This window comes from Narcine bancroftii, chromosome 1 (assembly GCF_036971445.1).
Source record: "Narcine bancroftii isolate sNarBan1 chromosome 1, sNarBan1.hap1, whole genome shotgun sequence".
Classification (NCBI taxonomy): Eukaryota; Metazoa; Chordata; class Chondrichthyes; order Torpediniformes; family Narcinidae; genus Narcine; species Narcine bancroftii.
This window is the reverse complement of record NC_091469.1, coordinates 237841787-237865474: the sequence shown is the minus strand read 5'-3', so window position 1 is coordinate 237865474 and position 23688 is coordinate 237841787. Positions and strand designations below refer to the sequence as shown.

General features: G+C 41.4%; 1 protein-coding gene across 14 annotated transcripts in view; it reads left to right on the top strand.

The window, feature by feature from the left end:
* LOC138740513 (casein kinase I) overlaps window positions 1-23688 on the top strand; it is a 488373-nt gene that overhangs the window by 165236 nt on the left and 299449 nt on the right. For all 14 annotated transcript variants that reach the window (XM_069893289.1, XM_069893305.1, XM_069893299.1 and 11 more), the window contains exons 5-6: window positions 8260-8408; window positions 12205-12439. In XM_069893289.1, coding sequence (XP_069749390.1) covers window positions 8260-8408; window positions 12205-12439 — 384 coding nt within the window. The remainder of the gene's footprint in view (window positions 1-8259; window positions 8409-12204; window positions 12440-23688) is intronic.

The window sequence follows — 23688 nt, the reverse complement described above, 5'->3', positions numbered from 1 at the left end:
TGTAATGTGGTTTATATGAAACTTGCAATATGACACTGCCGCAAAACAACTAATTTTGTGACTTGTTCATGACAATAAATTCTGATTCTGAAACTAAGACACCGGGGGAAACATACAAGATTATCAGGAAAAGTAATCTCGACTCCAAACTCCCAACACCTAGCACTCGAGGTCGGGATTGAACCTGGGGGTCACTGGCTCTGTAAGGTAGCAGCTCTGTGAGTTTCGACACTGCTGCCCAAATCTACCTTTTTTTTGTGATCTTTTACTGTATAAAGTTCATTTTTGCTCGTATTATTTCTGGCACTTAGATTCATTATCCTCTGCTTACATGCTCTTCTTCCGCTCAGAATAAATTTGTCTTATTTGAATCTTCAGAGATGATCCACGATCTTGAACAATGCTGTCAGAATATTTTTGCTCCAAGCTACCTTTTCGCGCCTCTCCTTGTGTATCCCTCATGCCAATCTATCAGACTTTCTCCACACCTTGATGTCCAAAAGGTATGGTGCTCTGAAACCTTGACCCGAAGATTAAGTAGAGCTTAAATGCACTCTGTTACCTACTCCGAAACTTTTTAAACATCGTCCTGTGTGATCCTCATTCTCCTAGTATATGTGCTTTGACATTGTTCCATGACATACTTTCTAATATATTTCAAGGTGTGGCTGTGGATTGAAGTGAATTATAGATCCTTTTTAATTTGAATAGTTGAACATTTGGTTCCCTTGTTGTCAAAGATTTGCTGAAAATCAATAATACGTTATCACTGCCAACGTGAGAGGTTGTCTTGTATTTCAGGCACAAACCTTCCTTCGCTCCACATCTTTATTACTTTGAACATTTCCAGTTTGTATTTCATTCTGAATCCTCTAGTTTTTAAAAAAATCTCCATTAAGTGGAACTACTTGTGGCAGTCAAGGAAATATTGTTCACTGTAGTCCAGGAGCAGGGAAATGACTAATTATTAAATAAAACAAGACCATACCTGGAATTTGTTTAAAAGTTTTCATCTGGTTTATACCAATATCCTTGTGTGAATGATAATGAAAATAATAAACTTTACTGTCATATCCAATGTACTAAAACCTACACTAGTAGATTCGACACAAAGATGAAACAAATGTAAAAGAGAGATAATAAATATTCACAGCTACCATAGAGCAAAAAGAAGAGTGGTATTACAATCGAGCAGACAGTTCACACTTTCTTTTGAAAGCGGTTTGAAGATTCCTGTTTGTCTCCCATCAGTAGGGTGGATTTGGAATGCAAGTCATGACTTTGCATATCGAATGTGTAGCTGAGCTCGGGCCAGTATTCTGAAGAATGTTTCAATGTTGAGTATTAAGTATGTGCAGTTATTTTTAGAAATGATTTGTTGTATAAAAGCAAAGGATGGCTCTACAATGATGGAAAAAGGATTTAAAAAAATGCAGAGATGGTCAGAATACATCAAAGATCCATACGACAACAAAGACCCGAGAAAACAACTTTGATATTGGCAACAACGACGAGGGCCCAGCAATAACAAAAGAAGAAGTGAAAGATGCTGTGAAGAAGATGTGAAAGGGGAAATCATTAGGACCAGAAATCATTCCGGATGAACTGTATGAAGTGCTAGAACACACATGTCAAACTCTTTGGTGCGCGGGCTAAATTTGGCCCGCGATATAATTATATTTGGCCCGCAAGATCATTTAAAAAATGTATTAGAGATGGCCCGCCCTGCAGCGAGAGCCGATGCTGTTTTTTGGTCATGTCACCCCACCATCCTCCCCCTTCATTGCACATCCTTCCCCATTGTAACACGAGAAATTGTAACACGAGAAGTCTGTAGATGTCATCAGCCGGCAAGCCAGTTGGAAGGCTCCCCGCACAACCAGTCACTTCTCCCACCTGTCGAGCGGTGCGGCGGATGGGCGAGCGCCTGTGATTTCCTGTCGGCGCGACGGGTATGGCAGGCTGCGCACGGCCCCCGGGCAGCGTCAGCCCCGCGTGACTGGCACCGGACGGCACTTCCACAGCGCGAGCGCACTTCTCCCGGTTGTCACGGCCTTCAGCGCTTGCACCCGCGCGGACCCCAGGGATGGCTGGTTCGGCCCTGCACGTGAAGAGAGAGATGGTGGCTGTCCGCAAAGGCTGATCGGCAGCGTGCTGGGCCTGAGTGGGTGGGTAAGCAGGGGTGGGCAGAGGGTGTAGGTGAGGAGTAATGGGCAGGGGAAGTTATGGTGATGCGAGGGGCAGTTAGAGGGAGGGATGAGTAGAAGGAGGGGTGGGTAGGGAAGAGGTAAAAGGGGGGCAGGGCAAGTAGGGGAGGGGTGATTAGAGGGTGAGAGACGGGTAGAGGGAGGAACAGGTTGAGGGGAGAGGCAGTAGAGGGGCGTGTATAGGATGGGGTGGGTAGAGGCAGAGCGAGTGGAGTGAGGGGTGAGTAGAGGTTGGGTAAAGGACTGGTCAGGTAGAGGGATGGTGGGTCGAGGGTGAATAGAGGCCTAGAGCCTGAGGAGTGAGCAAGAAATGCTGAATCCTGATGCAGGCCAAAATGGACACAGCCTGTGAATGCTGACTACATCTCCACAGGGACCAAATAGGTTTCCCTCAGGTCAAGCAAAGGGTGAACTTGAGCTACCTACTCCTGACCTGTAACATTATCCTCCTAAAGTTTAACATTACATATGTTGAAAGAAGAGAAAACATGCAGATGTTGTTGAAAATTTTCAATAAATATTTAGTTCGGCCCTCGACTTAGTCCAAGTTTTAAATTTTGGCCCTCCGTGAATTTGAGTTTGACACCCCTGCGCTAGAAGATATTGGCGTAGAGAAATCAGCAATGATATTGAATAGAATATAGAACAGTGGCAAAGTACCAGAAGATCTTTTAAAGACGATATTCATTGCAATGCCAAAGAAACTGGGTGCAACAGAGGGTGGACATCACTGAACAATTAATTCAATGAAGCCGCCTCACAAAAACTCAACTTAGAATCTTCATGCTCAGAATAAGAAACACAATTAAACGGAGATCAGTGAAGAACAGTGCGGCTTTATCGAAGGTAAGGGAAAGTCAGATACCACTTGTATTCTCAGGAATATTATTGAAGGTCAATAGAAGTACGAAAATACCTATACTTTTGTTTCATTGATTACACAAAAGCCTTTGACAGAGTGAAACACCAAGTCATCATGAAAATGCTTAAAGATATTAATAACAACGGAAAAGATCCAAGAATATGAATCTTGACTGGCAACAAAATCCAGCCATATGGATAGACAACGAGATTTAATATTAGCTAATAAAGCAAAGTGACAGACAGGGTTGTGTTCTATTACCAGACCTGTTCTCCCTGTATGGTGAAAACATCATGAGAACCATACAAGACCTACCTGGAATAAGCATAGGTGGACACAATATCAACAACCTCCGCTCTGCAGATGATAGAGTACTGATAGAAAAAAGTGCAGTAAATTTACAGAAATCAGTATCTACCATTAACACAGAGTGAAAGAATTGGCCAAACTTCTAACAAAAAGAGAACTGAAGTAATGGTAATATCAAAGAAACTTGATTATTTCAAATTGTAGGATCATGTTGGGAAATTAAATCCTGAAACAAGTTCACAACTTCAAGTACCTTGGATTATGGGTAATGTCTGATGGCAAATGCAAAATAGACATAAAATCAAGACTAGCCATGGCAAGAACAGCATTGATAGAAATGAGAAACATCCAAATGACCAAGAAAATAGCCTTCAAACTCTCAGCTACTACATTCTTCCCATGCTGATGTATGGCTGTGAGTCATGGACCATCACAAATGCAATGAAAAAAGAATCAATGCAGCAGAGATGCGGTTTCTCAGAAGAATGCTATGCATATCATTTATGGACAAAGTTCTACAAAGAACGAAAACAAAATGTACATAAAAGAATCTGAAAACAGCAGCATTCTTTGGGCACATTATGTGAAGAGATACATTAGAACACTTAGTTACAATTGGAAAGTTAGAAGGAAAAAAAAGCAGAAGCAGACAGAGAATGAGAGATGGATTAACCTCATGGTTAGAAATATGGGGCAGCAGATAAAATTTAGAGGCTTAGAGACTGTGATAGATGGAGAGGCATGATCGCCCATGCCGAACGGCAAGGCACCTGAACGAACGTTGTTGGATCTGCCAATTTGAATTTTCTGTTTTTAAACACGGACTTTTATTAATAAGGGAAATTGATTGATTTAAAAATTTAGATTGTGAATCGTTGCCCCAGCAGCAGGTTGCTGCTGTTATGATTTGCACTGTGCCCTCTTTCCCACTTCTCTACGCCATCCACTCCGCACTTGCTCTCAAAAATGCAAAGATTAAGTGTTGCCACGTGTGCATCACACCTTTTTCCCTGAAATATGGCTCATTGCTATTTTCTGAAACCTTCGTGGCTGGGATTTCCAAAACCGTATCCCAGGTGGTGCACGAGGTGGGGAAAGATGATTGACTTTCTGGAAGAGGCTTGCTGTCCAGTCTTAATTTGCATGCAACCACACCTTCTTTGACGTTTTGCCTCAGGAACTGTTTATCCATATGGGTTGCAGGAATGTAATGGTGGACTTGCCCCGATTTTAGTTCCCATTACTATATTTTAAAGATTGGGGTGATAATTAAGAACACAAGTGTGGTTTCTTCATGGTTGCCTCAAAGTGCTGTCTCCATGAGAGGTCTTTCCATCACCACAAACCAGGTACCTCTCCTTTCTAAACTCAGCAATAAGCTCCTTGGTCTTGGTGACACTGAGAGCAAGATTGGTGTTTGAGCACCATTCAACCAGATTCTTGATCTCCACCCTGTAATCTGACACATAATTTCCCATCATTCAGCCAACAACAGTGGTGCCATCAGCAAAATTTTAGCCTGTTTAGAGCCAAATTGGGCTGTGCAGTTCATAGGTTTACAGGAGAGTGAGTAATTGCTGAGGAAACCACCTATTTTATTTTTCATAACTTATAATCAGAATTACATTTCTGAATGCTAACTTTTTTTTATTTCTGTTTTTAATTGTATGCTTGCTGTTGCCTAAGGTGGAAGTGACTTTTGTGCAAAAATAACAAGAGGAAAAGTTTTTCCATTATTTCGGGCAGTATTCCTCGTTTAAACACAAATTTATCCATTTATAGCAGGCCGAGCAACCGCGCGGTTAGACGGGCCTAATTGCCACCCCAGTTGGTTGGTACAAGATGGCGTGGGCCTCCCTTCCCTTCTCAGGAGAAGCCCACGTTTGGCGACACGCATTGCCCGGGAGATGTCACCACTTCCTGATTGTGCTTCGCTGGGCAAGCAGTGACTCCTCAACACGCTGACGTCACTCCCTTCGACCTGCACGCCCCAGACAGGAAGTGGCCCGTCCCCTAAAAGCAATGTGAGAGATTCAAATAAAATCGGTTGCTGGTTCACCCTCGAGGTGTGCGGATGTGCTTCATTTCAGTAGTACTGCCGTTACCAGCCGCTACACATTTTTTTTCAATTGTGAATGAGCTGCCGGTTAAAATGCATTTTTTTTCTATTTGGTTTTAAAGTGGAATAAATATATGGCTTTGCATTTCCCATTCTTGCACTTGTTATCACAGTATTCTGTGGACCATTATTATGGCTTTTGATTCATGCTCATTTAATGCTTGTCTGTCAGGTTCAGGGCAAAGGACTCTGAAATGGTTTTATTCAGATGAACAAAGATGGTTGTCATGCTCTAATCAGTACCACTTTGCAACTTACAAACTGTAAATTGTATCATCATATTTGTGGGGCAGAATAATTGTTGTCATATTTTGAAGAGAAGAATCATTGTTTCAAACCATTTCTGTAATTTATTAGAACGAATAACTGGAGTAAGATTCCCACAAGATCCAATGTTATTTTTACTACAAGATATTAAATTAAAGCCAGATATGTATCAAATAAAGTTTGTTCAAATTGCTCTGGCAATAGCAGGAAAATGTATTGCTCTAACCTGAAAGTCGGATACTGATCTGAAAATGGACAGACGGTTTGGGGTTGTATTCCACTTGAGAAAATTACTTACAATTTAAGAGATAAATCATACATTTTGTGAAATATATAGCCCGTATTTACAAACTGTTGGTATTAAAATTTAAATGCATCTCGAACCTTCCCTTTCTCCTATTGGTTTCTATAAATATTTGTATGTTTAAAAGTATCGGAAAGTGAAGTTCTCCTGTTGTGGTTTTCTTATCCTTTTTTTAGTTTGTAGAGCATTAGGGGGAGCGGGATGGGTGACAGAAGTTAATAGGAGTTTTTCTTTCTATTGTATTTCTTTTAAAATGCCACATGTAATTGGACTACGTTTTAAATATTGTGATATGTTTGTTAAGTGGTTTTATTTTAAATAAAGTTTCTATATAAAAAAATCATTTCTATTATCTGAACAGAATATTTCATTGGTTTGAAGTAATAAAGAGATAAATTGAGTAACTTCTGCAGATGATCATATGAATGATGTTGTGCCCATTGCAGTAAGGTGGTTAAATCCAGTGATAGTCTAACATGAATTATTAGCTATTACTGTTGTGATAAGCCAGCAGGGCTCCTCACAAAACATGTAGTCTGGTCAAGCAAAGTACCAACTTCTCTTCTTCTTCTTTGGCTTGGCTTCGCGGACGAAGATTTATGGAGGGGGTAAAAGTCCACGTCAGCTGCAGGCTCGTTTGTGGCTGACATGTCCGATGCGGGACAGGCAACTTAGCAATGTGTATATTGTACTGTGACTACCTGCGTTTGTGAATATGTTGATTGCATTATGCTGACTTGCAGGCTGTTTTTGCGAAATTTCATTGAAATTGAGGTCCAAATTGCCACACTATTTTGATGTCAGATCCTTTAATCCAACGGTTTTCAAACTTTTCTTTCCACTCACATACACTTACCTTAAAGAATCCCAATGCCATAGGTTCCCTGTGGTTAGTAAGGGATTTAATCATACCTAATTGACTCGTCATGTCCACTATTTCTTAACTTCAAAGGAAATGGCCCTGTGACAATTTTTCTCAAGCAAAATATTTCAGTAACAGTGGGTTCTAGAGTAGTGGTTTTCAGCCTTTTATTTCCCCACTCACACACCACCTTAAGATTCTTAGGAGTCACTATCTTGGAGAATCTTTCCCGGACCCAACACACCAATGGCATTGTGGAGTAAGCATGTCAGCGCCTCTACTTCCTCAGGAGTTTGCGGAGGTTTGGTATGACACCAGAAACCTTGGCAAATTTCTACAGAGGTGTGGTGGAAAGTGTGCTGACCGGCTGCATCACGGTCTGGCTTGGGAACAACAATAATCCTGAGCATAAAGCCCTCCAAAAGGTAGTGGACCCAGCCCAGGACATTACGGACAAAACCCTCCCCACTATTGAGTACATCTACGGGGATCACTGCCATCAAAGGGCAGCAGCAAACATCAGAGACCCTCACCACCCAGCACATGCTCTGTTCTCACTGCTGCCATCAGGAAAGAAGTATCGGTGCCACAAGACTTGCACGACCAGGTTCAGGAACAACTGGTACCCCTCCACCATCAGAATTCTCAATGATGAACTCAATCAGAGACTCTTGTGCACTTTATTGATTTTCTTTGCACTCCCTGTATTACACGGTCAGTTCATTTACATTCATTATCTGTTTACAGTTCTTTTGATTATGTTTATGCTGTGTACAGTTTATTTTTCTTTTGCACTACCAATTAGTGGTAATTCTGCTGTGCCCACTGGAAAAAAGGAATCTCAGGGTTGAATGTGATGTTATGTGTGTACTCTGACAATAAATCTAAATCTGAAGTAATCCCTTACTAATCACAGAGCACTTCTGGCATAGGGATTACTTAAAGTGGTATGTGAGAGGAAAGAGAAAGGTTGAGAACCACTGCTTTAAAGGGATAGTGTTTAATTTTATTCATCCAGCCTGGGTTGGATTCAGGATTCCAGGAGTGTGGCCACTTTGATAATCAGGATGCTTAGATTTCTTTGCTTATTATAAATGCTTTGAACATTTTTTGAAAACTTGCTTGTAAACTTTTACTCTGCAAGCCTTGAAACAGATGTATTTGTGTCAGAGTTGATAAGATGCGATGAAGAAAAACTTTTCATGATCTTTTATTGAGATAAATTTATATGTTTAGATTGCTTGACCTGGAACCTAGATTTAGAGTTTGGTGCCAAGTTCATTAGTAAAATGTACTTATAAAACCTGTCTTTTTTTCACTAATTTCCAGATGGTATTCCTCAGGTTTACTACTTTGGTCCATGTGGAAAATACAATGCCATGGTGCTTGAATTGCTGGGACCTAGCTTGGAAGATTTATTTGACCTTTGTGACAGAACCTTTTCCCTCAAGACTGTGCTCATGATGGCTATCCAGCTCGTAAGTATTCCAGCTCATTTTACTCCGAAAGAAAGCTACTTAATTATCAACAGATCTATATACTTAGAAAATGTAGAAGCAAATTTAGAATTTATGTTTCATGCTATGTTGAAGCAGCACACATTACATCTAGCAATTTAAAGCAGTGGGCCAAGATTGCTTTCTTACCACTGGTGATTTTTCTACTCCTGTGTAAAATTAGTCCTGATTTCAAATGCGGCCTTTGATATGAATTAAGAGCTTTACGTGAAAGTGGTCTTGTTCCAGATGAAACTAATTTCCTGGAAAGAACAGCATGCATCTGGCCATTTAATATTACCCAAATCTGGACATCCCTTGAGTCAGGATGCAAAGTCTCAATCAGTCATCATGCTACAACTATAAGATTAACAGAAATGATAAAGCAAGCAAGTTATTGGTGCTAAGTGAAATAATATCGCAATAAAGTAATGAATCATGCACAGATTAGCTTCAACTTTCTCGAGTAAAGTCTCAAAGTCACAGGTTGTACATTGTCAGACATATTTCTCTATTATTGTTTACTGCCATTAAGTCCTTTCCAGCTTTGCCATTTTTATTCTGTGGTTTTATACTAATTCATTTTGAATTTGAGTTTATAATTATTGTGAAGTCATTTATAAATTTGTATCAGTTTAAGCGGCTGTAAGTTTCCTCTTCCCTTTGTGTCCAATGTCATCATGGATAGAAGAATCTTGATGAAAATGATACAAAGGCATCAAATTTCAAGTCTATTCTAGCTGAATTTTGGAAGTCAAAGAGGGGCAAGAATGCACGCTTCAAAGTGTAGATGAGGAATTGGGTTCTTTGAGTTTAAAAGAGATAATGAAAGGCTGAAAACAGGGTTGAAAGGGGGGGGGGGGGCAAGAAAATTAAACTCGAAGAATTAGCACTATGTTATCAGGCAGTGGGAAATTTCAGCTTTAAAATCCTGAAGGTTGAAGAATAAAATTTACTGCGGAGAAGTTTGACCTACTGTGTTTATTTTAAAAAAAAAACAATATTGTGTTCATCTTCCCTGGGACTTGTGCAAACAGAAATTCTTTTCGCTCAAATCCTGTGATCTGTGCTTCAGCAACTCCCTACCACAAGGAATCATGCACTCCAGCAATTTTCGATGTAAATAATTTAATGATTCCTTCTGCCTTCTCCACTGTTCAGTGAGATGATTGCAGAATGTTAACCCCAGTGGCACTTTCCTCTTTTATCATGGGCTTTGGAATACCCGCACTGTATGCTTCCAGTAAAGGGACTCAGGATTCTCAGTGGTACTCTGGAAGCTGCTCTTCCATTTTGGGTTCTCCTGGAGGTTTTGAGAACACACTTGAATTGTTTGAAAAGTTCCATTAATTGTGACATTAAAAATGTAATATACATGTTATACTTCAACATTTGTTTGCCATGAAACCAACCAAGAGATGCCCTCAGCATTGCTGGTGCCCCTAAATATAAGAGTCAGAAAAGGAAAAGAGAGTCCCTTCATAGACACTGACTGTCTGTAGATTCTCCTCCAAAGCTCCCGCACCCTCTGCAGCCACACAGACTCCAGTTTAAACCACCGGCAACCCAAGCTCCAGATCCAGATCTTCGATCTGATCAGGAAACAACATTCAGCACCCGAGGCCCTTCGGGAGCCCTTCTTGTCTTCAGTACCCTCTCAAATCCCAGCTCTTGACACCTGGCTCCCATGAGCCGGTCTCCAGCAGCCCCACAGCGTATATGGGTCTGACAGCAAATCACCAACATCCTGCAGCTTGCCTGGGTCCTTCTGCCACTGAGCCCCTTGCTGGTCTGAGCACCTGCTTTGGGAGTCCATTATAGCAACTGAGAGCGATGTTGACTGTCCATCAGCTCTGGCTGAGTGTAATTAGTGTCTTGATTCTGGCGTGGAAGGTGACACTAATGTTTATTGGCTTATTGCTTGAGTGGTTTGGGAGGTTTTGTTGAGAAAGCAATGACAGTATCTCTTCTGTGTCTTGAGATGCCTGGTGCAGGTAGTCCATGTCTTAGCATTGTACAGAGAGGTACTGCTCTCTCATAAATAATGATTTATGGTGGATTTAGGGTCGTGATATTCACTCTTCTGATAAATGACAATCTTGCAGAATGTGAACCTTAGTTTCATTATTGATGTCTTAATTGATGGATGATTCATAATATATGGAAATTGGTCCATGTTTTCCAGAGTTTCTGTCAATATTTATTGTTGGGGGGCCAACATTATACAACAGATTTGGCAGGGTGGTAAAGAAATTCTGTGTAAACCACATTTTGAGGTATGCCTCAGGAGATGACTTGGAGTTTGACCTCTGAATATACACAAATAAAACAGTTAACTGTGCACTGGAGCTCAATGGTGGAAGTTGGAATGACCTTGTTTTCTGACGTAGAGGCAGCAGAGATTGAACAGTTGCTTTGTTAGTCCTGTCAGAGCTAGTTTTCTCTGTTTTTTTCCTTGCCAGAATGTTGTGCCCTTTCCAACCCTGTCATTAAAGTTAATGAGATGGATTAGTTTGTTTCTCTCTGGGAAATGGGACAGTATTTTCTCAGAGTTGGAGTACAAGATCTTTTTGGCCATAGTATTCAAGAGCTAAAGACCAGAGTGTACTGACTCTGTGAAAGTTGGGGCCTGGCAATTATAGAACATTCACGCATCCCATGAGAGAAGTGATCAAGATGACAGACTAGCTGTTTTATCACAGAGAAACCTGTTGAGTGAAAATGACTGCTTTGTTCTAAATGCAGCTATTATCTGCCTTTCACATCTGATTCAGGGATTCATTGTCAATCCTAACATATGTGTGTTTTAGATTGTGATAGCAAAGCAGTGTCCAGATCTGTCGTGATTGGGGAACGGCACCGAGAGTATCCAGGTCCAAACCTTTCGATTGAGGAGAGAAAGTTGCTCTTTTGCCGAGAATGATTGTGGCACAGCATGTCCTTCATTAGGCAGGGAGACCCAAACTCTGCATGAAGTCAGAGTTAGGGCTTGAGAGGCTGGAACACCAGAAAAGGACAAAATAAAAAGGGGTTTGACAGCAAGAGCCAAGAGAAAACAAAGGGGTAAAAACAGTGCAAGTGGAATGAGGGCCTCAAGTCAGGGGCCACATCTGGAAATGGAGATTTGAGAAAATCCAGCAAAAATAGACCATTGACAGGTAAATTGACAAATATTTCTATTAAAATATTATTAGAGTGCACGATTCACACCAATTTTATTTTGGAATCAAGAACTTTGGAGCAACGTAGTATCTGGAAAGGAAAAGAGTAACACTCATTGGAACATATTGGAAAATCTTTGGCACCAAAGCTAACAATATATGTCTCTTAGTTTGTTATTTTCTCTTCGTCTTTTGGCATTTTGATTTTGGGACCAGCTCAGCTCAGCTTGGCCAATGTTTGGACCACTGGTCAATATTACCAATAAATCTCTATAGTTTTCATTTATGCCAATACAAGATACATTTGAGCAGTTGCCAGTGCATCAGCTAAATGTGACATATTGGTACCGATGGAGGGGCCCTTGCTTATACTTGGTAATACTGATCTTATCAAGGGAAACACCCATTGTGAATCTTGCAAGCCTGTGGTTTGCATTTAGGGGGTGTTGATGGAAAATATTCACTTTTACTGCTTTTATTATGGCCATTGTCTTGGCTGGGTAAATTCATCCTGATTATTCTTGTCACTATTGTTTTTTAGTATTTTTGTGAGGTTCTTCTGCTAATTAGATTTATTAACAATATTTTTTTTCCTCTGTTTCTTAACTTTCAAAAAGATTTCCCGAATGGAGTATGTTCACTCAAAGAACCTGATATACAGGGATGTGAAGCCAGAGAACTTTTTGGTGGGGCGACCGAGAAGCAAAAATCAGAATGTAATTCACATCATAGATTTCGGGCTTGCAAAAGAGTACATAGATCCAGAGACAAAGAAGCACGTCCCTTATAGAGAACATAAAAGCCTTACTGGGACAGCAAGATACATGAGCATAAATACGCATTTAGGAAAAGGTAAGTTGACTTTAGCTTTTTATAAACAATGTATATATATACATATATATATAGTGCAATAATTGTGTTTAATTTGAATTGTGTTATATTAAAATGAAATAATGTTGAGAGAGTAATTATTACTCCTGCTTTAAACTTTGAAAATATATATTTTCGTTGTCATTTTTCAATATGCTGCTTCTTGCATTGTTTGCAGAATAAATTAGAACTTCCATTTTCAACCATCTAAGCTTTTGTGCAGAAACAACTGTGTGAATAATGTGATGTCGTTCCCACTAAATATGGAAATAATTGTCACAAGGTGGGGAGCTCTGCCATGAAATGTTTGCTAACCTGCTCTCCCCCTTCCTAGTTCTCCTCCCTTCCTTCATCCAGCCATCCCTCCTTCCTTTGATAGCTGCTGTCCCCTCCCTCCACCTATCATCTCCTGCCTTGCAACCACCCCTTCCTCCCCCCCGACCATTTGTTCAGACACCTGTCGACATTTTCCCATACCTTGATGAAGGGCTCAAGCCCGAAACGTCAGTTATGTATCTTTACCTTTGCTAAATAAAGGACAGTACTTGGCCTACTGAGTTTCTCCAGCAATGTGTGTCTTTGGTTTTTACCTGAGCAAGGAATTACTATGAGTGAGTGAGTGGTGATATAATGTTTTTAATCTCCTGCAAGGCAGCTTTGAAGCATTCATTGCTAGGTTGATCCTGATTCCAAGATGCATGCCACATTGCCAGTTCGGACAATATTTCTTTTTCAACATTTTCCCCTGCCTCAGCAACTAATTTGAAAATGTCAAAGTGTGTGTATCAGCCTACGTTCCAGAGAGCTCACAGCTGAAGAAGACCGAAGGTGAGGAAGAATGGGGAGACGTTGCCCAGACTGGAGCCTTCTAACTGAGAAGGAAGATAAGAAAAGCTTGCGTCATTATCTCTGGACCAGTGGGAGCTGAAGGATAGTTTAAATAAGGGTATCAGGTAAATGAGAGGACTCATTTCCAGTTGCAAAAGGATCAGAAAACATTTGATGTCATTTGTTGATAGATGACAGGATGATGAAGTTTGGGAATTTGGTGTTGCAACTTCAAGAACCTGGCTTCAGCCTGAGTTCAGGTGAGGTTGTCTGCAGAGTCTCCATGTTCACTCTGTCTTACACGGGTTCCACTCTGTGATGTCGTGAGTTTTCCGGGCTGCTTGTTTAATTTACTTGGCAATTACTCTTTTCAGGTTGGCAGCAAAAGGGTCACAGGGCATTGATGGATATTTGCAAGGGATAAAATTGCAAGGCTCTGGGAAGATAAGGAGCCAGGAATGGATTTCCTCTGCTTAGAGTCAATCTGAGTTGGAAGAGACAGAAATGCTCATCAAATTTTAATTTGGCTCAGAAAGTTATTTTATTTAAATATCTTTAAATCCTACTCTTTTTCATGTATATTCTTTTTTTAATTCAGAATTATATTGTGGCATGGCCAGTGTGTTGCTCCTTCACAGCTCCATTGACCTGTGTTCAAACCTGACCAGTGGTACTGTCTGTATACACTGTTCCCTGTGGCCTTGTGGGCTCTCTCTGAGACTGTGGGTTGACAGGTAAATTAGCAATATAATGCCTCTTGTAAAAATACAATATTGAGGAAGTCGATGGGAACGTGGGAGAGCAAAAATTATTACAAGTATTGCAGACTTGTAAACTTGTAAAAATTGAAATAATATATTTGGGATTCTCATTTGGGTTTTGAGTAATTGTTGAATGCGGAATGGAATAACTTTACCAGAAAATGAGCAAATGTAATCTAAACCTATCGCAGAAGATAGTTAATGTTGAGGTTAGCTCAATGCAATTACAGCGGCAGCGATTTGGATTCGAATCCAACACTGTCTGTAAAGAGTTTGTATGTTCTCCAGAGTCTGTGGGTTTCCTTCAGGTTCCTTCCACTCTTCACAGCGTACAGGGATTGGAGGTTAATTGGGGTACAGTAAAACTCCTGTTATCTGTAATTCAAGCAACCGGCACAAAAAAAATCACAGAAAATAAATAGGTAAAAAATATGGAAGTTTAAAATTGGTACGCCTCGCTGTTAGTTCACCAATCACACCACATGCAATCTCAAACAAGTGGAAAATTCACCAATCCCTATAGGTGCTGGATACCAGTTTATGAGCTGGAAGGGCCTGTTACAGGGGAGTATGTTGAAAAGGAATATTGTCCGAACCAGCAATGTGGCATGCATCTTGGAGTCAGGATCAACCTAGCAATGAATGCTTCAAAGCTGCCTTACAGGAGATTAAAAACATTATATCACCACTCACTCACTCATAGTAATTCCTTGCTCAGGTAAAAACCAAAGACACACAATGCTGCAGAAACTCAGTAGGCCAAGCAGTGTCCTTTATTTAGCAAAGGTAAAGATACATAACCGACATTTCAGGCTTGAGCCCTTCATCAAGGTATGGGAAAATGTCGACAGGTGTCTGAACAAAATGGTCGGGGGAAGGAAGGGGTGGTTGCAAGGCAGGAGATGATAGGTGGAGGGAGGGGACAGCAGCTATCAAGGAGAGGGTGAAGGGAGGGAGGAGAACTAGGAAGGGAAGGGGAGAGCGGGTTAGCAGAAACCGGAAAAGTCTATGTTAATGTCATCTGTAGGGAGAGTGGCCAGATGGAAAATCAGGTGTTGTTCCTCCAGTTTGCGAGTGGTCTTGGTGGGACATGGATGGATGTGTGTGTGTGTGTGTGTGTGTGAGAGTGACACAGAACTATAATGGTTGGCTGCTGGGAGGATCTCTGTAACTGTAATAGATGGAGTGAAGCAATCTTCCAATTTGCACCCAGTATCTTCGATGTAGAGAAGACCACAAAGGGAGCACTGGATGCAGTAAATCAATCCTGCGGATACACGGTGAAATGTTGCTTCTCTTGAAAGGCCAGTTTGTGGCTCCAAACTGTGGTGTGTGAGGAGGTTTTGGCTCAAGTGCTGCACCTCCTGCTGCTACAGGGAAAAGTGCTGGCGGGGGAGGGGGGTTGCGATTGGTGGGGAGGGATAAGGGTATGAGGGAGTCACGGAGGGAGCGGACTCTATGGAAGGCAGAGAGGGGAGGATATGGGAAGATGTGTCTGGTGATGGGATCCTGTTGTGAGTGCCAGAAATTCCAGAGGATAATATGTTGGATGCGGAGGCTGGTGGGGTGGTAGGTGAGGATGAGGGTGGGGGGTGGGTGGTGGATGTTCTATGTTTGTTATGTCTGGGGGCAGAGGGGGCAGGACAGATGAGCGCAAAATGGAGGAGATGCGGGCAAGGGCTGAGTTGATGGTGGTGGAGGGAAAGCCACGTTTGTGGAAGAAGGCGGACATTTCAGAAGATGTGGACTGGAAGACCTCATCTTGGGAGCAGATGCAGCAGAGGTGGAGAAATTAAGAGAAGGGGATAGAATCCTTGCAGGGGATAGAGTGTGAGGAAGTGTAGTCAAGGTAGTTGTGGGAGGTAGTAATATATGTAAGTGGAAAGCTTGTCCATGCAAAGCTGGAGAAACTCAGCCGGAAAGAACCAGCCTATTTAATAATGATTACTTAAATTACTGGAGTCACATCTGGTTCAGCAATGTTCTTTTTGGGAGGAAATTTGCTGTTCTTCCCCAGTGAATATACAATGAGATCCATTTTCCATGGTTGACTTTTTAAACACACTCTTAAATAGCCCAGCAATCTGTTCAGATCGAGGATCATGAGGGATGGGCAATAAAGGATGGCTCTCCAGCAATGATTCTGTTGCAATTCTCAGGCTGGTCAGTTAATTCTGTTGCCAATTACTGTTCCGTATAGGTAAGGAGCAAAAGAATCACAAGGATATTTGCAAGGGATCAAATTGCAGGGCTGTGGGAAAGTAAGGAGCCTCTGCTTAGAGTCAGTATAGGCCTTATGGGTTAAACGAGTCCTGGAAAATAAATGTGGAAGTAAACCTGTTCGGACTAGAGAAGCAGCATATGGGATGGTCTTGAAAACCATGAGCCCAAGTGTTGGGAGAACACAGGAGCCTGGTGTAAATGGTAGAAGAATCACACCTTCTCTCGTAGTTCTTCCTGCACATTCAATCTGGGACCTCTAACTCAGAACCGACTGATCTGGAGAGGGAATAAATTACACAAAAAAGTTATCTGTATTAATACAATGCTTGTGCTTAGTGACATTGTATTGTGTAATTCTTTCAGAAGAATAATTGATTTTGGATTTTAGGGCATATTTTTGCTTGAATCCTTGCCACTATTTACCGTTAATTGACTGAGTGCCTTTTTAATTTTTGGAAGCAATAGAACTATTTCTACAGGAATATTTTGAGGGAGACTTAATGTGGTGACAGTCATGGTTGTGAAATTGGTGCATTGTTCAATTGCACAAAGCAATTGTCTGTTGTGGAGTGAATGTGTTGTCCTTTATTCATTATCATCAAATTGCCTTATCTCTCAGCTGGCCATGAATATTTCCTTTCAGAATACCAATAAAATTCAGTGTTGTACAAAAAAATGAATAGCTTTTCAGTGTATTAAAATAATTGAATAACAGCATTGTATTTCTGAATCTAAAAGGTCGACTGAGATTATATGAATTGTCATAAAATCATTTCAGGTGCTGAGGTTATCAGTGCTGGTACTTTGCCTGACTCTGCAGGGCAATAATTAATAATATATGTGACTTTTACACAATGCTTCTTATGGATGCCTGTAGACAGTATTCTAATTGTTTTGTATATTTTTCATTTTCCTTGTTTTGCTTAATAGGATCTATTTATGAAATTTCATTGCACTACTGTGTAGAGGGCAGACCTTTACACTTGCTTGTTATTCCTGAGTTTGAATTGCTGGAGAATAATAATGGGGTAGATCATTTGCTTCCCCCCCCCCCCACCTCCAGGTTTCCATCCGTATTCTCCCAAAGACAGGTGTCCTTTTATTTTGGTCTTGGGCATAGGTTTCTGCAAAGAGCTTTGCTCTCAACCTAGCCCAACAGCTCCTGACTGAATTTATGGCAATCTACAATGACAAGAATGGCAATGAAAGGGCTGAATGGCAAAGAAAGGTCTGTCTTCCCCCTCCCCCGCCCCTTCCTGACTGTTTAGATGAGTGGTTGAAAATGTTATTGTTAGGAAAATTAATATAAAATTAAAAATACAAAAAGTACTGTATACACGTGTGTAGGAGTAGAGTCTTTTGGACCAATTTTTTTAGGTCAAATTTTGTGAGGGCTGGGGTTGGGTTCAACTTGGATATAGGTCATGCTTTTGACCACAGTAAGATCCTGTGTCATTCAAGGTGCCAGGAGCTCGGATGGCTGGGTCCGGGTGGCAAGTCCGTGTTTGGGGCATTGGGAGCTCGGATGGGTAGGCGTCAGGTGCTCTGGTGGTTAGGTTAGGTGATCAGGGCATTGGGAACTCGGGTGCAGGGCCAAGGCTACCATTAGGCCAATTAGGCAGCTGCCAAGGGTGCAGACCTCAGAGGAGCGCTTTTTATGGGAATATTTATAATAAATGCATGCAAAAATATTCATATTTCACAATGTTACAAAAAATACATGTTAATTTTATATAAAGACAAAGAAAAAAAATCTAACACCCTCCCAAACCACCCACTATCTACCTAAAAACCAAAACTACAAGAAGAATATATAAAAAGAAAAAAAAATTACTAAAGGACACACACACACACACACACACACACACACACACACACACACACACACACACACACACACACACACACACACACACACACACCAAAGAAATGTAATGAATATATATATATTAAGTTGGATTGATCTTAGAAACACTCAAAGATTCCACATAAAAACATTTTCACAAAAAAACATAGTTTATTGAGGGAAGACTTCATGGAACTGCGGGAATCAAAGGAATTATTAATTAATTCAATCCCAATGTTTGAGCGTTTGAGCTCCAAATCTGAAAAAAAGATAGGATATTTGCCTCTCAGACTGTATGTGGAGGGCGATTCCAACAGTTCCAGCACCTCTGCATCATGAATGACGTGGTTTTGACTAACGCGCTATAAGCACGCGCGTTAGTCTGGTAAGGGTGGAGGGAGGAAGTGGTACGGCGCACGTCAGACTCCACATCCGGTATTGCTCCCACCGCTCAGCCGGGCCTAGGGCGCAAAATAGTTCGGCACCGGCCCTGCTCCGATGGCCAAGTTGAGGGTTCGTGTCAGGAGCTTGGATGGGTGGGACCAAAATTAAATGCATCGACTTTAACACAGGTCACATGGAAAATACACAATTTTGGGGCCAAAAAAGAGGGTCGACTATTCTTCTTGTATACGGTATGTTAAAAGAATAAAGATGCACAGTATATGCATACACAAAAATGTACAGTGACTCATCCATAAATAATCTACACACATTCTCTTAAAAATAATTCAAACTCTTTCAAAAGCAAAAAAAGAAAGATCTGACACATGAATTCTCTTTCTCTTTCCACAATTTCTGCCTGACGTGCTGAGTTTGATTTTCCTTTCAGGTTCAGGCTGAGGCTCCAGTTCTGGTGTTGGTTGAGGGAAGGCCAGCATCAGGGGCAATGAGGTGCACAGGGGTCCAGATGAACAAAAGTTCACTCCTCTCTGGTTACACGAGTGGTGCCAGAGAGTTGCAGGATTGCCTGTGCTGTACCAGTGTTTCGAAGGTAGAATGAGATAAACTCAGCAAATAGAGCAGTGGATAAATTAACATAATTACTCACCCTGTGGTCGCTTATACTGCACACTTTAAGTTCTTGTGTGCGTTAGTCCCAGTGCTTTTGCATGGAACAACATGGACTGAGTCATCAGCTGGATGTCAAATTCATGAGGTGAGTTTTGCGGTGTGATTTAAACTACAGGCTTCCCCGAAAAGTAGTCGGGGCCCTGCAGGATAAATCGGAGTGCAGGAATGGACTAAAAGTTCCTGCACTCTCCTTAGACTGCCCGTGTAATGGAAAAATTCATTGATTGCGCCGCCACATGCCTGCAGTCTAAAAACTATAAAGGCCAAACTTTGTGGAAAAACTGCATCATTTTTAATGAATCCATGTTATGAATGTCAGATGCCTGCACTAAATTGAAACTGCAAGTAAAGTGTTTCTTCCCTGGAAGAAGGGGATGGTTAAAAAGCCAGATTGATGATGAGAAGGGAGATAATCTCTCTCATTGGGTGTATGGAGGGGCGCTGCTTTGAGGGTGCCTCCATTGGCAGAGAAAAATGTGCACTTACCTTTTTATCGAGAAGGCCTAAAAGCCTGCTGCAGTGTTGATTTTATGAAGAGCAGCACCTCGTTGTGTCCTCCACAGCTGATGAGGGCAGGGTGACTGGTGCCGTAGCGCTGCCCCTCAACATGACGGCATACATACGTGGCGAGCAATGGCTGTCTTCATTACCCATAATCCCCCATGCAGCTGGAACCGTTCTAGGAAATGCAGAGTGGATATAGCTGCGTGGAGGATTATAGGAAAAGATGGCAGTCATTGATCCTTCTTCTGCCCCTCTGGCACACCGAGGGACTCCGACCTCCAGGTTTTATGCAGTGCTACTGGTACAATGGCTGGGTCGCAGGCTGATGGCATCATCGCGACATCATCAGTCAGCCACTTGCAGCGGCAATGCATTTATGGAGTGAGGCAGAGCGCTCTACTCCACCTGTGTGACCAGCCTGAGGAAGGTTCGGATTCGGCGTCTTGGAGCTGCGCGCAGAGGATTTATGGACTTGGGTTCAGCGATGTGAAGGCAGAGAATATCCCCCTTTACAATTGCAATTTTTTTCTCAATAAAAGGGCCTATTGATTTCAAAATGCTGTTTGAACTGATGCAAGTGTAACGGGGCCTATGTCTGGTAAGCACAATGCCTAAACCTGGAAATCTGCATAGAAACATAGAAAATAGGTGCAGGAGTAGGCTATTTGGCCATTCATTTTGATCATGGCTAATTATCTACTCGGTGCTCAGTACACCTACCTTCTCCCTATACCCCCCGATCATCTGAGCCACAAGGACCAAATCTAACTCCCTCTTAAATATAGATAAGGAACTGGCTTCAACTGCTTCCTGTGGCAAAGAATTCCACAGATTCACCACTTTCAAAGAGATTTTTTTTTCATCTCACTCCTAAAATTCTTCCCCCCCCCTTATTCTTAAACTGTGACCCCTGGTTCTGGTTTTCCCCAACAACGGGAACAACCTTCCTGCATCTAGTCTGTCCAATCCCTGAAGAATTTTATGTTTCTATGAGATTCTCCCTCAATCTTCTAAATTCCAGTGAGTATAAGCCTAGTCGATCCAGCCTTTCTTCATCTCTGGTATCAATCTAGAGAACCTGCCTTGCAGTCTATATGGCAGAATATGGTTGAGAGCGGTATTTCCCTAGCTGGTTCTCTGCTCATATGAACACTGAGTTTCTGCCTTTGCTCTGGAATTGATGGAAGATCCCTTGCTGATATTGGTGGATGAGTTATTGCAATCTTGGCGTTAAATTCAATGAAACCCCTGTTATCCAGAATTGAAGAAACCAACAACCTCAAGCAACTGCCAAAAGAAAAAAAAAATCAAGGTAAATAAATAAATAAATAGATTGAAAATTAAAAATATAGAAGTAAATGTTCTTTGAAGTAACATATAAACCTTTGGTGAAGACGGGAGCAACTGTCCAGCCCGTGGAGGGCCTTGGTTGTGCTTTACTTGTAGCTGCTGTTTGAATAAAATGACCTCCCCAGGATGAAGAGCTGGTTGATGCCACTCACTGTTGGGGTGACTCTCTTAAAGTGTCGCCTTATCTCTGCTTAGTAAGAGTCTTTATCTTTGTTAGTATACTATTAAGTATGTTAATATGGCTTTATCTGTAAACTTTGGGGAGAGTGGTGGGGGGGGTGGGGGTTAATTATCTATATGTCTTTTGGGTAGCTCAGTGAAGGGGGAGGAACCTGCAAATACAACGATGGTTAAATGTTTTCAGAGAATGTGAATAAAAATAAAGTAAAATTCTTCAAGGTTTATATATTCATGCAAATTTGTTCATTATAAGTACAGTATTTTTGTCTTTTAAACGGTTTATTCTTAGTCCAGGTGCATTAGTTAGGCATTGAACGAGTGAGTAGTAAATCACAAAAATTGTAGACACCGTGGGTGAAGTAAAAAACAGAAAATGCTGAAGAAGCTCAATGGGTCAAAGTGTCCTTTATGTAGCAAAGGTAAAAGTACGGAACCGATGTTTCAGGCTTCGATGTGCCTCAAACTGCCAGAAAACTCCTTATCCAGCATCTACTAATCGCCGTAGGTGCAAGATAACAAGAGTTAATATTGCATGATGCTGAAACCCAAGTCTGTTTAGTTTGAGGTTATTGGTTTCTCAAAATTCTGTGTTCAGTTGGCCTATCAAATAGGGACCATCTCGATATGGGGCCCCATTCATGGACTATTTTCATAATTTGATGATTTAGACAGGGGTGCTCTGGGAGTTTTCTATCCGATGTCTCGATTCTTTACAATTTATTTGCTGGTGACTGTGTTTAGTGGCAGGGTTATTCCGTATTTTTTTTCCAAGAACTAGCAAAGATTGGTCTATTAAGATTCTTTGGCTTGGCTTCACAGACGAAGATTTATGGAGGGGGTAAATGTCCACGTCAGCTGCAGGCTCGATTGTGGCTGACAAGTCCGATGCGGGACAGGAAGACACGGTTGCAGGGGAAAATTGGTTGGTTGGGGTTGGGTGTTGGGTTTTTCCTCCTTTGTCTTTTGTCAGTGAGGTGGGCTCTGCGGTCTTCTTCAAAGGAAGTTGCTGCCCGCCGAACTGTGAGGCGCCAAGATGCACGGTTTGAGGTGATATCAGGTGGTCAATGTGGCAGGCACCAAGAGATTTCTTTAGGCAGTCCTTGTACCTCTTCTTTGGTGCACCTCTGTCACGGTGGCCAGTGGAGAGCTCGCCATATAACACGATCTTGGGAAGGCGATGGTCCTCCATTCTGGATAAAGGTATATCTCAATATTAGAACTTGAGGTGAAATTCTCAAGGATTTTTCATTTTTTCCAAATTATATAAGACAATGTGACTTATATTCTGAACTTCATTATATAAAAGCTATATAATTAATATCTAAATAATATATACATGTAAAATTTCTCTCTATCAAATTAAAATATTTTTAAAAGGAAGAGAAAGAAAATGATAAGATACATTCATTAAATTTCTTTCAGAATCAGAATTTGTCATTAGATGTCACGAAATGTGTTGTTTCCTGGCAGCATTACAGATTTAAATATTAAAGCTATAAATTACATTTAGAAATAAATAAATTAGTGGAAAAAGAAGAGAAAGTGAGATGGTGTCTGTGGGTCATTGTCCGTTCTGAAATCTGATGACAGAGGGGAAGAAGCCGCTGGGGGTTTGTCTTCAGGCGTGGGAAGAGGGCATGGACTGGGTGGTGAGGGTCCTTGATGTGAGAGGCTGATTTCTTAAGACAGCACTTCTTGCCGAATTCTTCACTGGAGTGAAGACTGGAGCTCGTGATGGCACTGCCTGAGCTTGTAACTCTATCGACTTTTTCTGTCATGTGTATTGGCACCTCCATATGCAGTCAGTGATGTCACCGGTAAGAATGCACTCCATGGCATGCCTTTAAAAATTTGCAAGTATCTTTGTTGATATTACAGGTTATAAACGTGAAAATCAGCGATGTTATACCTCTGTGGGCCCTGTAGTTATACCAATAATGAGTTCAAGCTATCATTTGCATGTATCAGATTTTTAACAGAAATGGTTTGTGGCAGAATAGGATGAGCAACTGAACTGCAAAACTCAGGATGATAAACTACACCAATATTTTTCATGTCTGATTGTATTATCTTATCCCACCAAAAAAAGGATTTTGACTATTTCACTTTCAGCTGCGTCCTCCAAACATATTGGATGAATATTTGCATATTGTAGTATTTGTGTTTTATTTAAATGCGCAAATTGAGACAGGTTTGAAGAAAATTCAACCTTGTGGAAAGAACGTCCTGCAGGCTAATACTGAGATGACTCGGAAAGGACGTCCTGCAGACTAATACTGAGATGACTCGGAAAGGACGTCCTGCAGACTAATACTGAGATGACTTGGAAAGGACGTCCTGCAGGCTAATACTGAGATGACTCGGAAAGGACGTCCTGCAGACTAATACTGAGATGACTCGGAAAGGACGTCCTGCAGGCTAATACTGAGATGACTCGGAAAGGACGTACTGCAGGCTAATACTGA